Source organism: Schistocerca nitens, chromosome 1, assembly GCF_023898315.1.
Source record: "Schistocerca nitens isolate TAMUIC-IGC-003100 chromosome 1, iqSchNite1.1, whole genome shotgun sequence".
Taxonomy (NCBI): domain Eukaryota; kingdom Metazoa; phylum Arthropoda; class Insecta; order Orthoptera; family Acrididae; genus Schistocerca; species Schistocerca nitens.
The window spans coordinates 659,346,227-659,362,185 of record NC_064614.1 but is presented as its reverse complement, the minus strand read 5'-3'; the positions used below and the strand labels follow the sequence as shown (position 1 = coordinate 659,362,185).

At 36.6% G+C, this 15,959-nt stretch overlaps 1 protein-coding gene across 3 annotated transcripts in view; it reads right to left on the bottom strand.

Moving 5' to 3' along the window:
• Nucleotides 1-15,959, bottom strand: part of LOC126258990 (leukocyte tyrosine kinase receptor-like) — a 717,375-nt gene that overhangs the window by 156,173 nt on the left and 545,243 nt on the right. For all 3 annotated transcript variants that reach the window (XM_049955685.1, XM_049955687.1, XM_049955688.1), the window contains exon 13: nucleotides 7,572-7,715. In XM_049955685.1, coding sequence (XP_049811642.1) covers nucleotides 7,572-7,715 — 144 coding nt within the window. The remainder of the gene's footprint in view (nucleotides 1-7,571; nucleotides 7,716-15,959) is intronic.

Below are 15,959 nucleotides of genomic sequence, written 5' to 3'. Positions count from 1 at the left end.
TAGTGATCTTTTTAATATGCTGGATTTAAAATATGACATTTTGAATGTAAAACAAGACAAAAACAGTCATGAGCTTAAAAGTGACATCAGTAGTATAAGGGTAGAGATGAGAGAAATCAGTCAAGAAATTTCTGATAGTCTTCAAAGTGACATCAGTAGTTTAAAGTCAAAATTTGACAATTTAAGAATGGAAATGAACTCAAAGCTGGGCATAAATTAAAAACTGGGCAAAAATAGTAATGCATGCAAGTATGTAGTTTATTATGGCACAGCAGATTGTCATACTCTTTTCACTTTAAATTGTTTGTATATGAGGAAATAAAAAGTATTCTTTTTAATAATATAAATTGGATTTTGTTCCCATATAATTAACACCGCTTTTGGTTTAAAGAAACTCACTACTGTCCACAAATTCTATACACATTTCTGAGTAAAATAATGTAATTATACAGTACATCACGCTCTGCTCAATGTGTGCATTTCTGTATCACGTAACACTTGTGTTTTGGAGCAGAATAAAGTTTGTCAAAGGATGGAAATGCTTTTGAAGGTTTCAGATTCCGGTATTAAAACAATTTAGGTCTTTTGCTGAGCCCCACATTCAGTAAGTATGCTATAAAACCTCTTACATCAGCTACTGTGACATTCTTGCCTTTTCATACAGACTGGACAAAGTAGCAGCAGCAGCATGTATAGAAACAAACTGCTTAGCTGAGTGATTTGTTTTGGTCATAATTAGTTGAAGTAATGCTGCAGTGAAAAATAAATGGAAACATTTAATTACAGAAGATTCCATTGGTGGCATGTGCTGTGTTCCAGGCACTTCATAAAATAGATGTGGTAGTGGTTGTAATGTCTCAGGTACAATTATTCCAATATACTGTATATTTTTAATTCTGTCTTCACTTTCAATCAATATACCAACAAGAACATCACTGTTGGTTTCTGAAACCCTGCTACCTTCTCTAAAATCATCCGTATCACTAGTATTTTCCATTAAAACACAGTTTTCATTGTTGGACAAATTTTTATAAAAATATTGCAAAAGCAAACAAAATAAACAAACTGCAAACGTTAACTTAATGAATAATTTGACAGAAACAACATCAAATGACAATATTGCACAAAAACAAAAAAGTTGGATGAATTAACAAAATAAAACAAGTACTATAAAGCAAAAATTTCAACAAATCAACAATGCAGTAGTGGAGTATCAATCATCAATATTTCACAGCAATTACATTTGAAAGTCAATGACTATTTATGTACATGTAAATTGAAATGCTGAGCATCAATACGGAAGATGTTAGCTACACATTGTGGCAAATTTTATAAGCTGAGTGAAAGTAAACAATATATCAATGAATCGGCACTCTGGCAGTACTGGCATTGGTATGCAGTAACAATATGACATTACCATGACATTCAAAAAGATTGAAAGCTGGTTTCAGCAGTTATATTGAAGATATGAACAATAGGAAAGATTCAATAAAAGTCTGCTTGAAACAGATTAAATGATGTCCAATATCTTATGTACATTCGATGTACCAACAAGGTATAGTGGACAAATAAATAAATAAATAAATATATTAGAAAATGTAAAAGAATATTTGGCATTCAAGTTGTTGATTCTTGTAAGGCTGAGTTAGCTGAAGTAGGGCAAATTTGATCTGATAATGATAGTAATGAGATGATTTCCCAAACAGACAAAATAGATAATGTCAAGGTAATGAATGTAGAACAGGGTGTATAAATGGAAGAGGAAAAAAATTCCCAGATTTTTCCCAGATTTCCTGGTTAAAAATACACTTTTTCCGTGTTAAGCAGCACTATACTCTTCCTCGAAACTGTCAAACTTACCAATCCTTTCAATGATTGTGGTTTTATACACCGGCATAGAATTTCCCGGCACTTTAGAAAACGAGATGTGCAGCAACATGTACACTGCATATTTTCATATTACGAAAGTATAAATTCGAATTCGAAATCGAGATTGCGATGCACTTTTGTAAGACAATCACAGCTCATGTCAAGCGATCTCGCCAGCCAATGACAGTGGATATTCACAGCATAGGACACTTGATGTAGTCAGCCAATAGCAACATCACTGTCAGGTAGTGCGAAGACACAAATAGGAAAAGGTAATGGTTTAAATTAATATACAGAGTGTTGCCTCTGCCTGGCACTTAAGTGTGAATTGCAGAGTAACCATCTAGATGTAGATGTATAATATTGTTCTCTAAGATTAATAAGTTGCCAGAGAAGCTCAGCTTTCACACATAATGTTGATATTTTCTGCACGTGTCACATTTTAAGATACATCACACAAATGTGCCAGTAAAATTTTTAACAACAACATAAATGCCTTATCTTCTGGGCATGAAAATATTCTAAATGGTCATCCTCAAAGATTTGATTTTTGAATGAGACCCAAATGCTCTGTGATTTAAGTAATTCATCAGACATTCGTGCATAGAGTTCATCTTCCATAAAAGGAAATTTACTTTGAAAGTACACTTTTCAAACAACCATTCGGAATATTTTCCCACGACCTGTTAGAAATAGGTTCACTTCAGCAGATGTCAGAGCATGCCAGGTAACAGGCATCACCACACTTGCGCAGCTACAATGGCGCAGGAAGCCCATATGTTCATACGTCTAAAACATTAAAACATCTTACATTACGTCATAAAAGAAACAAGACATTAGGAGAGTTTGGGAATTTTGTGGACCATACTAAAATGGTAATTTGGCTTAAAGTGCACATTCATATCTCCAGATTCAGATGTAAATTTTCTTGGAGTACCAGTACTGTTTTATCTCATGTTTGGTTTTTTATTATGGCATAATTCCATATGTGCTAGAAGATGGAAATGTGAACTTTAAATACAGCGAACAGTTGAAACTAGCCAATAGTGTGGAATTAAACACTTCGTTTCAAATAAATTGACTGCCTCAGTGGAAAAGATTAATAAAAGTCAAATTTCTTTAAAAAAAAAACCGACAAAAATAACTTCATTGTTCTGCAAGGCAATTAATGCTTGACTGTCAGAAAGGTGAAAGCAAAATAAAATCTGAAAGTAATAACATATTTTGATGACGATGATGATGAGGCCCCATACTCCTAGGAGCATACGGGACGATGCGGGAGACCCTTCCATAATTATGTGAATGTATTTTAATTCACTTGATAGCTCCCGCCCACAGAAATCCATTTTGTTTTCATTTGAAGTGAGAGGAACAAATGAAGAGGAAATAGCAAAACCACTTACCGTAAACACGGGCCACATGGAGAATACCACCTCCACACTACAACTCAGACTGCTCAGTGCATCAGCTCTGGATCTACGTTATTTCTGAACCACAGCAATATTAGATAGTGGCACTCTCCCTCCCTCGAGCGTTTGAGGTAGGACGCAAAAAATTTAAAAAATCGACTTTTCAAAAATATCTTCATTCTGTAGTGCACATCTTTCTGAAGAGTCTGATACATAAAACATATAAGTTTGAGGGAACATAAGACACGTTATTTGGTCATAAGTGTGCCGAAGTGCAGTGCCACGCCTCTTCACACAGCATCCTTCCATCGCACACCTCGGTATTTCACTCTGTGGAATTCAAACGTGTAATTGTAATGGGTGCCATCAAACTATATTCAGGCCAGTGGAAATTAATATCTCCTGTGGTGCCTCTCCTGCTCCCAGTTGGCCGGTTTGACATCCTGCCCCTCTTTTTTATAAAAAAAAAAAAAAAAAAAAAAAAAATGGATGATATTAATACTGGATGGGATTATTTGTAACCAGCAGAACAAGAACTCTTCAGAAAATTTGCAGTCTTTACTGCCTATTAGCTAATAACTTGCTGTTTTGTGTGACATAAAACTAGTAAAGACAAGAGACAAGCAGGACAGTATACATTTCTTCAAACCTCAAGTCCTAGCTTTTTTTTCTCTCTAATCTTGCCACAGCTTTATGTGGTGTACTTTCTTTTCTGGGAAAGAATCTATTACCTCATCAAAGTTCGGCAACATTTTGCTACATGAAAGAACGAAATGTCATTGTCTAATACTAGAAAAGCTGTTAATACAAGTAGTACCCAAGACTGGTGTGGTTTTTCGATCTGATTATGTGTATTTTGTCACTGTCTGCTAGATAAAATGAAATAAGCCGGCCTAATATTGCAGCAATTGTTACACACGCCAAATAAATGAGACTGTTTTTGCACAAATTGTCATTTTTATAACATGACAGAATATAATTCATGAAGTACCAATATCAAATGCCTATTAGGCCTACTAATAGCAAAAAGTTTTATGTTAGGAAATAGTTTCACGTTTCATTCATACTCTCTAGTTTCTGAAGCATCAGATCGAAAAGTAGCAGTACGAAATTTTTGTATAAATTTAGAATCATGATATTCTTTCATAATTTGTGTGATTCCCTGTTTCTTCTCTTTCCTCTTTCTAACAAACAATCTTGTCATCACTAATCTTGTAACCATTCCAGCCAGTGTCAAAACTTATTCTCTGGTTAACTTCACTAACCCTGCCACTGTCACCAGTTTAGTTATCCCACATTTATTCTCTGGTTAGGCGTTATTACCTGTTGGTACAACGCATTTTCCGGGCTACTCCCAGAATAGAACTTTAGCGGCTGCTAGCCGGGGACTGTGTAACTGACCCTTAGTAGCGTAGCGGTCCGGCCAAAAATTTTTCCGGATAGCATCTGGCTGCTAGCTGCTTTTGCTCACATAGCTAACTGCCACACTTCTGTAGCCAGAAGCAGGAGAAGGTACTACTCATATGCGACTCAACTGCACATGCACATAAGCTCCCTCGCAACCGCTCAAACGAATCTAATGTAAACAGTTGTGACATCACGCTCATCGGAGGCAATTTGTTGTTATGAAGCATTGCATAGTCTTCCTAAAGCCTTTGACACATTTTGCTGTTGGCAGACACTTGTATGAGTACTGTATTTTGTAGTTGTATATGGTGCATTTCCTTTGCAACTTAAGATTTATTTACGTTTTTTTCTCTCGTTCGTGTTTTATTGCTGCAGTATTATTCTGCAGTAGCGAGATACAGTAATATTCTTTGTTAGAGTACTGGTTCTTAGCAGTCAGTTGCACAAATTTAACTGAAAACTAAAACAATGAAAAGTTCCCGGAATTCTAAAAAATTTCCGGGTATTTTACGGTTTTCTCCCGCATGAAAAAATTCTTGGGTTTTTCCTGGATCTCCCAGTTGTCCCGGGTCATATACACCCTGTAGAAATAGGTGAGGAAATTGCAAATGTAAGTGTTGATAAAGTAGGTCACATTGAGACAGAATGCGAGGTTGAAAGGTAATATAAAACATTTGAAATGGTCAATAAAGTACGAGTATTTGAAAGCAATGTGAATACAATTAAAAAGCAGGTAGGTAGAGTATGAAAGGTTGGAAAGACTGACTTTGCAAAATTAAATCAAACTGTCATGACATTCCCAATAATTGATATATCTAAAATTTTCAAAGGTGACAGCAAACTAAAGAGTGTGCAAAAGGTAGTTTTCAATAAGTTTGCAGTGTCTAACGGTATTGGGTTTGAGACCTTCATTCACATGTAATTAGAAATTTTTTTTTTTGTTATTTTTAACTTTATCTAAAAGGATGAAAGCAAAGAGTTTTAAATGTCTGTTAATTTAATGGGAAAAATTATTTATTTTGTGTTTGGAAATTTAGTTGTGATAGAAGCGTGGACAAAATAATATACCTCTTTTAGTTAAAAAATAAATATAATATTTACTGTAAGGCAAAATATACAAGAATGCGGAATTCATCTGAAAATTTTATGGGAAAATTTAACAGAACTGTGTGTTACATCAGCAGTAGCATAAATAATAAATTCACTGCCATTTATATACATATTGGAGGGTAATATTAATGTCATTTGTTCAAGTTAAAGTGAATTGCCTGTAATAAGTTTTATTTTAAGTAAAATGTATTACGGTGTAGCCCTTCACTCTTGAGTAAGAAAAATGTATTATTTACAGTGAAATAATGATTTGATTTATGTGGTGTCTGTTGTGTTATCAATATTAGGTATTCTTATTTGTTGCCATGAAGTTTCATTTTGGCGAGTAAGGCAAAGCAGGGATTTGAAGCTGAAGTATATAATGTGATGATGTATTTAATGCAATACTGAGGTATAAGATGTGATAAGGCTTTATAATGAAGTATATGGAAGAGTAATAAGGTGATAATGTTCAAATAATTTACAGGAATGCAGCTGGGTGACATCGTTGAGAAATGCTGATATTTCAGAAGGAGCACACCTTACCATTTTCAAGTCAAACCTGCAGTTTTGCCTTGTCAGTGGCAGGGAGTGCTCCTGTCAAAATTCCAGCGGTTGTCAATGACATCACCCGGCTGCATTCCTGTAAGTTATTTGAACATTGTATACACCAGGAGAAACTCAGGTCTTACAAGGTAATAATATGGTTTTTAATGAGGAGTATGAGAAGTACAACATGAGATAACGACAGTTAGTGCAATTGTTAGGAACCCTGTCTTCGTGGTAGTTTGTTTTTGTGAAAACACTTCATCAGTTAGCAAACTGTAATTAATTTTTACTAATTTTAAATTAATGATACAAATAACTATTTATACATTAGAAACAAAAGAAAATATATATTACAATTAATTCAAAGCATGAAAAGTCAAAACATTTTCAGAGAAATGTGGAAAGTTAAAGAACATCATCTTTTACATCATCACTAATTATTCCAAATTTAACTGTCAACTGGACCCAGCATAAAGAAAATAATTTAATGTATTCCCTTAACATGCACTGCAGTAACCCCTTATGTTAATATTTTTTCAAATTATGCTCCAAAAATAATATTTTTTGTTAATAAAGAACATCATGTAATGAATGACATTACAGATAAACAAGTAAAGACAACTTTTAAAGCTGAAAATAATGAGTCACAAAATTCTGAAGATTACCAAACTTGTGCACTGCATTTTGATTAAAATATACTAAAACCTGAAGTCAGTTTTTTAGTTTCTGTGGAGCCATGAAGCATAACCATGTATTTCACAATGGTTTCCTGTGAACATACACCTCGGAGGAGCTGACTGGAGCACAGTGGATGCATTTATGTCGTACCACTGGTGAACACTTGTTACTCAACTGACAAACTGTCATCTCTTTCATTATGTAATGAAGTAACATCACATTCTTCTTCACTTTCTGAGCCACCAAATTCAATGTCAAACTCAGTATCACTGTAGCCATCCTTTTGAGTATCCAAAACAGCATACAGTAAAGATGATAGTTAGTGGCAATCACCTCAACCAAAAAAGACAGGTAGGCTACAAATGTACGACCAGATGCCCTCTAGCAAATGAACACTTAACTATCAGTGCTGAAATGGATATAAGTGGGGTTTCATATTTTCAAAGGTCTGTTCTTAAGTTGCCAGAGTATACTTGGGATATTAAGTTTCTATTAAAATAATAAAAAAAGGTAACTTGGGGTTTTATATTAAGGAGTTACATTACATTACTATGAATCACTACAACTTACAAGAAAGACAAATGTTCCTCCACCTCCACCACCACCACTTCTATCCATTGGTTCAAATGTCTTCAGTCCACGTATGGCACTTCCTGAAGGTCTAGAAGTTGTATGGTTTCTTTCGCAAGCATAACCGTTGCTGTAACCTGTAAACTGAGTACAATACACAATCAGAAACAACTTCTTTAAAGATTTATGACTACAAAAAATATGTACAGCATCATACTGACATAAGGAATGGAAGATTAAGAGTTTAATGTCCTGTTGACAGTGAGGTAATGAGAGACAGATCATAGCAATGTCTTGTGAAAATAATTCCTTTCACAATTTGTATGTATCAAATTGAACTGCACCTAAACACTTCCAAAACTGCCTATTTATCAAACTCGGCAACCACTGCTCTGTTAACACAGTGAGATCTTCAATGAACAGACTGATGGAGATATTAGTCTTGCTGTATTTTTGTAATTGCAATTGTCTCAGTTGTTACTTGTTGTGGTATTCTTACCTCACTGTGGAAATGGGAGCACATATCCTACAAATATAAAACAATGTTGAATATCAAGTGCAGACACCAAGTCATACAAAAGAGGAAGCTTTTGTGGTCTAATGTTTATTTCACTTAAAACATCACATTTTTGGAGACTGTGGTCAACGTGTAAAACTATTCACTGCTGTTTCATCACCAGATGCAGGAGGCTTCTTCAGAGCTAAACTGCTAACTGGATCAAAATTTCGTGGGGACCTCAAATTTATAGGTGCATTATAAGTTGTATTAAATGTACGTTTCCCACAGATGCGGATCTAAGTGTCAACCTCTCAGCCCTTACCCCGAAGTCAGATGGTAAGGAAGATGGAAGAGAAAGAGAAAATATTGAGTGAATCAATAAATTTCTTAACTGTAGGACCAATGACTAAAATGAGTACAGCGAGCTGCTAAATGTAAACTTGTGGCACTGTTAGTTAGGTAAGCATCTACCATGGCAATGCTGTACCACATCAGATGGGAAAAATTGGTTTTTAATTTTCCTGAAGCCAAATAACACACAAACAGTAAAATGGTCTCAGTTTTTAATTGTCCTGTGGCTAAAATCTGCATAAAAATGACATTGATTTATAGCTATTTGAGACTGACACAAGACATATTCAACATGCTGTCCATCATTTTCTGCCATAAGTTGAAATCGAGAAACAGCACGTCCTACAGCAGGTCGGAGTGTCTCAGAGGACACATTCAGAATGTGTTGTGCAATGTGTGCCTTCAATTCAGCTACAATCATAACTGAATAACTGAACACAATATCTTTCAGATAACACTGCAACCAGAAGTCATATAAATTAAGACCAGGTGATCTTGACAGGCAGGCTGCAGGAAAATGATGACTTATAATTCTAGCATTTCTGAACTGCCTCTGCACCAGCCACTTCACTTGCCATGCAATGTGTGGAGCAGCACCATCTTGTATAAAAATGATCCTACCCACACATCCACACTGTTGAAGGGTTGGAATCACGTTGGTGCGCAAGACTACTCACAGCATTTACCAGTGACAGTACAGGTAAAAAGGCTCCCAAGGTTCATCTCCCCCATACAATACAGCCTTATGGTAAACAATGCTGTCAACCTGCATCACAGAGTCAGCTTTGCAGAATGATGTGGTACAGTTTGATGTGCATGCGGATTTTCTGTTGGCCATATTCTGCAATTCTGGGTATTGACATCCTAGGAGATGGAATTGAGCTTTGTCTGTCCACAGAATGTTCCATGCCCACTCACTGTCAATTTCCGTGCAAGAAAGACATTCCAGAGTGAATGTTTATCGTGCTGGCAGGTCAGCAGGATGCCGTTTATCATGCTGGCAGGTCAGCAGGAAGCAATTCCTGAACACGGGTGCTTTTATATGGGTAGGAATGCAAGGATGTTTCATACAGTTCCATGTACTATACTTATAGGTATGTCCAACATTCAAGCAATTCTCTGTGCACTGCATGTTTGCATGTCTACACTTGGCCCCTCCTGCAATGCTGTGGCCACATCTCTGACAGACATCGAACCAAATACATTCCTCCTTCTCCCACACTGCCATCGAAAAATTTTGTATTCATTTTTCTCCTAGCCCTTAGCATACTTTGGACCAATGCCTTTTTTTATACCCTTCAGTGCCCAGAACTTTCTTGTGAAAAAGCTTACCAGCAGTGTGAGATCCTTTAAGGAGACAGCCAAGTGTGTATTTTCTTATGTTTACAGCAACATTTATTGGTCAAATTTTCATTCCAATACGTTTTCCCCTGCATCAATAATATGCTGTTCAAAATTGACATCATTCTGAGCACTAGTTCTCCTGCTATAGCATTTTGAAACTGGACATGCAAGCCACACTTCTTTCAAAATAATACCACAACATATTAACTTTTGTCTTATAGTGATAGAGCCTTAGTTATAGTGACAATAAATGCTATACTACTGGAAATTGCAGTCTTTAAATGGCAGTTAGGTAGATGCGAGCAGAATCATAACAGCAAATGCTGTTTTCCCTTTACGTTTTCCTAATATTATTTTTGCTTCAATTACACTGTTTGATAACTGTTCATGGCCATTTCTTGTTATAAGTTTTTAAATTAATATTGTCAACTATTTCATTTCTTATTGCTAAAATTGCTCTTCAAATGACCAACTTGAATAATTGTGAACAATTTTCAGGGAAACACTATCTATTAATTCATTTGGACTGTTAATAATATTACATAAACAATTTGTAGGTTCAATATAGGCAGTTGCATAATCAACTGGATGAGTGCGCCACTAATCTGTTAAGTTTTTGACAAAAGTTTCACTGCTTCATCATTTGAAAGTTGCTCTCTCATACTTGTACTTTCTTCACTCAAGGATAAAGAAATGAATATTGATTTCATCTGTTAGAGTTGATTTTGGAACAAGTGGAAGCGTTTACCAGAAACATCCAGAATGTGTAAGTAATGCACCTCCCATTAATTCTGGATTACCTCAAAGACCTAGAACATTCTTGAATCTTTTGGGAGATTCTGTACCATTTTGGAACGTTCTGCACCATTCCCCAACATTCCGGAAAGAACAATCTGGCCTGTCTCAGCCACTTCAGCATTCAATTCCACACTGCTTCACCATCTTCCCATAACAAGTCCACTGGTGTGATGCCCTTTTTTGACACCCATATCTTCGAACCCAACCTCTGCAGTTTCAAACCAGACCTTCATAATGGGGGATGGAGGACTACCGAACCACATAGCCTCCATGATGGTGCAGGAGGGTATGGTGGAGTTATAAAACCATGTATGGACACATCACACTTACATTTTTTATGTCTTCATGTACAAATGCCATTTTAAGACATTCATATCTTCATAACTAACCCCTACAGATCCTAAACAACATCTTCTTCATGGAAGGGAGATGGAAAGTTACCACACTATGCAACTCGCAGGGGGCTGCAAAATTTGCTTGCAAAGTTTTGTGGCACATACAGACACACCACACTCACTTTTATAACATTATTATTACTATTGTTAACTTTCACATGAAAGACATCTGTTTCCTCTAATTCACACAATGATGACAGTCAACTGATATCATCCATCACTCTAATTCAATGTATGCATCAGTTATGCAAGAATCTCTTTCTAGATTTCTCCAGCCTGTATTTTTCATGAAAAGTTCTTTGGTTTCCAATCAAGTGTCAATGTTAAAAAACTGAAACATTTTTATAAATTGCATACTTATCATCACTGCAACAAAATGATATGGATAATGAGTATGCCACTTGCCAAAACTTTGTGGTATTCCAACACTGACAACAGGCTGGAAGTCTCAAAGCTTTCCATCAGATTACTCAATAAATTAAAAAATACTGTCTCAGATGTATATAACTGGAATTCAAAGGAATGCTTTTCTTCTCTCTCTACTCTACTTTTTTACCTCTTTTTTTTCTGGTAAATGTCCAATAATAAAATTTGTGAGCTTTAAATTTGTTTGCATGATACAAAACATATTTGAATTTCATATGAAAGTAAAACTTCATGATTTTTTGCACACATTTTTACAAGCAGTAGTTCTATGTCACATGTGGCTCTGGAATTAATATTGGAAATACATCAGGGAACTAACAATATTTTTGTGTCTTAACACATTCAGTAATAATATTTTTTTTCATTTAGGGAAACGTAATAGGTATAAAAATGCAAAAGAATGTAATTTTCAACAAAATATTGACCAGGACTTTAATATATAACAATTCATATCTATTTTTGGACTAGTATCACACTAACACCCACATCTCTGGCCCATGTTGTTGATGCACATTTCTTCAGTGCCACTCGACTCAGAGGTACGCTGGTCCAAATCCTGGTGGTAGAAAATTTTCATTGCCTGTATTGCCTGGCAGAGGGATGAGGGTTGATGGCATAAAGTTCTCGATCTCCAGTTTTTCTGCCAATGTCCAGGATTAAATGCCAAACTTCTCTGCAGTGTCTCAGGAAGTGAGGGTACGTGACACTGTTGATTATCCATCTGTCAAATGGGGCATTAAGCTCAGTGGTCCCCTTGGTGCTACTTAAGAGGCGTAGCTATGTAATGGCACTGGGTTTCACTCTTTCCCTTCCCTTTGTCAATAGCAACACAAACCCAACACTACATTGTACAAACACTCATCACAGTCATTTACACAACACAGATACACAAATGATACTTCATAACAAGTCAGAGGAAGGCAATGGCAAACCACCTCCATTAGGACCAGGATTCCTGCGTCTGAACCCCTGCACTCATTCCCTGAGTATGGGTCTACTCTGACTTTGATCAGATTGTGTTGTTGTTGTTGTTGTTGTGGTCTTCAGTCCAAAGACTTGTCTGATGCAGCTCTCCATGCTACTCTGTCCTATGCAAGCCTCTTCATCTCTGAATAACTACTATAACAAAGAAAATAATCAATTTTTGACAACATGACGTAACTGGATAGATAAAAAGCTACTCACCAAGTGGCAGCAGGAGAAAACACACACACACACTCACACACACACACACACACACACACACACACACACACACACTAAAAGAACTGCCACTTGGCGAGTAGATTTTTATCCATCCAATTGCATCATACTGTCAGAACAACTACTGAAACTTACTTCCTTCTGAATCTGCTTACTACTTTCATCTCTTGGTCTCCCTCTATGATTTTTAATCCTGGAGGAAATCCAGCACTACACAGGTGACCCACAGATGTCTCAGAATGTGTCCTATCAACTGACCCCTTCTTCTACTCAGGTTGTGCCACAAATTTCTTTTATCCCCAATTCTATTCAATGCCAATTCATTAGTTACACAATCTATCCATCTAATTTCAGCATTTTTCGGTATTGCTCAGACTAATGCTCATCATTAGAGACTCAATTTACAGAATACTGTAGAAGTGATTGCACATCAGTGAAATATAAGACATGCAGCTAGTAAAAACAAATAGAATCTACTGTGAACACAACAAAACTTCCCATGAACAATAATCTAAAAATAGTACTACTCTGGCACAAATGTATTGACTGTTCTAACATAAAAATTTTCACTTTCCCATGTGCAGTAGAAGTTTTAGAAATGTAATGCCAATATTGAGAAAGAGAGCTGAAAAACAAAGTGTATGTATGTTTATGTACATTTCAGCACTGCTCTGAACTGACATGGTACATTTACAAGAGGTGACATAAAACAAAATTTTAAACAAGCCATAAGATTATTGAATCAATAGTTTTCTGGTTGCTATGCTGATTGGTGACAATCCTGATGACATGAAACCGCTGGGGATGCAGATGGCTATAAGAATGCTTAGATTTAGAGTACTGCTTGGAGCAATCACATCCAGACGTGGTATACATTTGATTTATTATCTGGAAAACAAAAGAATACTATCTGACTATAACGCTTCATAGATCGGGTAGGGCAAGGAAGGTCATGACAAGTAGACATACCTTTGGAGAACCTTTATCATAACTTAGCACACTTTCACTATTTGATATCATCATGTTTCTCCCACAGGCAGATCAAGAGATAGTATCAGGATGATCTGGTCAACTCAGAAGAAGACAACTACCATAAAACCAGTATCATATAATATTACAAACAATGCCAAAATCATGGTCATGGAATTCAATAAACTTCTGATAAAAGTTAACACAAACTCCCTAATGAAACTGAAACCTAAATGTAAGAATCCCCAACAATCCAAGAGTCAAAAGAAGCATTACATCAGTAAAAACCAAGTCTTGGTGAAAATATGGAAGTATATCAGTGACACAGTTTGGATATACCCACATACACTGAGGTGACAAAAGTCATGGGGTAGTGATATGCACATATAGAGATGGCATTAGTATCGTGTGCACAAGATCCACAAGGGCAGTGCATTGACGGAGCTGTCATTTGTACTCTGCTGATTCATGTGAAAAGATTAATGATGTGATTATGGCCACACAACAGGAATTAACAGACTCTGAATGCAGAATAGTAGTTGGAACTAGAGGCATGGAACATTCCATTTAGGAAATCATTGGGGAATTCAATATTCCGAGATCCCTATTGTCAAGAGTGTGCCAAGAATACTAAATTTCAGGCATTATCTCTCACCTGGACAATGAAGAGCAGCAATGTCTGCATAGAGTTGTCAGTGCTAACACACAAGCTACACTGTGTGAAACTGCACAAATCAATGTGGGCTGTACAAAAAATGTTTCCGTCAGGACAGTGGAGTGAAATTTGGTGTTAACAGGCTATGGCAGCAGATGACCGCGCAAGTGCCTTTGCTAAAAACTTTGACATTGCCTACAATGACTCTCCTGTGTTTGTGACCATATTGATTGGACTCTAGATGACTGGGAGACCATAGCCTGATCAGATCAGTCCCAATTTCAGTTTGAAAAAGCTGATGGTAGGGTTTGAGTGTAGTGCAGACCCCCATAAAGCCATGGACCCAAGTTGCCAACATAGCACTGTGCAAGCTGTTGGTTGCCCAATAATGGTGTGGGCTGTGTTTACATGGAATAGACTGGGTCCTCTGGTCAACTGAACCAATCATGGACTGGAGATGGTTATGTTTGGCTACAAGGAGACCATTTGCAACCATTCACAGATTTCATGTTCCCAAACAATGATTGAATTTTTATGGATGACAATGCACCATTTCACTGGGCCACAATAGTTTGCTATTCGTTTGAAGAACATTCTAGGCAGTTCAGGTGAATGATTGATCACCCAGGTTGTCAGACATGAATCCCATAAAAAATGTATAGGGTACAATTGAGAGGGCAGTTTGTGCACAAAATCCTGCACCGGCAATACTTTCACTGTTATGGACGGCTACAGAGGCAGCACGGCTCAGTATTTTTGCAGGTAACATCTAACAAATTGTTGAGTTGCTGCACTACGCACGGCAAAAGGTGGTCCGGCAAGATATTAGGGAGTATCCCATGATTTTTATCACCACAGTGTACAGTTCAATCAAAAATTTGGACAACTGAAAAATTTCCTTAACTCTGACCCACAGATATAATTCAACCATTCCACAAAAAAGGAGGCAAGAGCAATCCAAAAAGAAAAGGAGGCAAGGGCACTCCAAATAACTATAAAGGTATATTTCTCCTGGCTGCACATACAAGAGCTTCTCCAGAATTCTATACAGGAGAATTGAAAAATGCCTAGATTGAGAATTAGGAGGATACCATTTAGGCTTCATACCACTGAAGAATCTGCACAGAACAAATAACTTTCAAATTAGTCACACAATACAACAGCAAACAAAACAAGCCTCTTGCAATGCCCTTTTTAGATTTTAGGAAGGCATATGACTATGTCCAGAGACCAGTAATATTGAAAATATTAAGAAATTTCAGAATCTGCACAAAATTAATCTCACTGATAGCACACGCCTTAAAAACCACAAAATCATAAGGAAGTTCTGTAGGGAATTTTTCAACAATCCAACAACAATTTGAAACTCTATAGGAATAACACAGAAATTAATCTAACAATGGAAAATCCATAATGGAATGTAACAATACCAGAGAAGGTAAGTTGCCACTCACCATATAGTGGAGATGATGAGTCGCGATAGGCAGTGTGGTTTCAGTTCTCTGAGACTGCAGACGTGTGTGCAAGTTGCGTTTGCATGAGTGTGAGTGTGCGTGTGTGTATGTGTGTCTACTGCTGACAAAGGCCTTAATGGCTGAAAGCTATAATTGTGTGAATCTTTTTGCTGTGTATGTTGCGACTCAGCATCTCCACTATATGGTGAGTGGCAACTTTCCTTCTCTGGTGTTGTTACAGAAATTAATCTCACAGTTTACTTTGAGAAAACAGAAATTACATTACCTGACCCA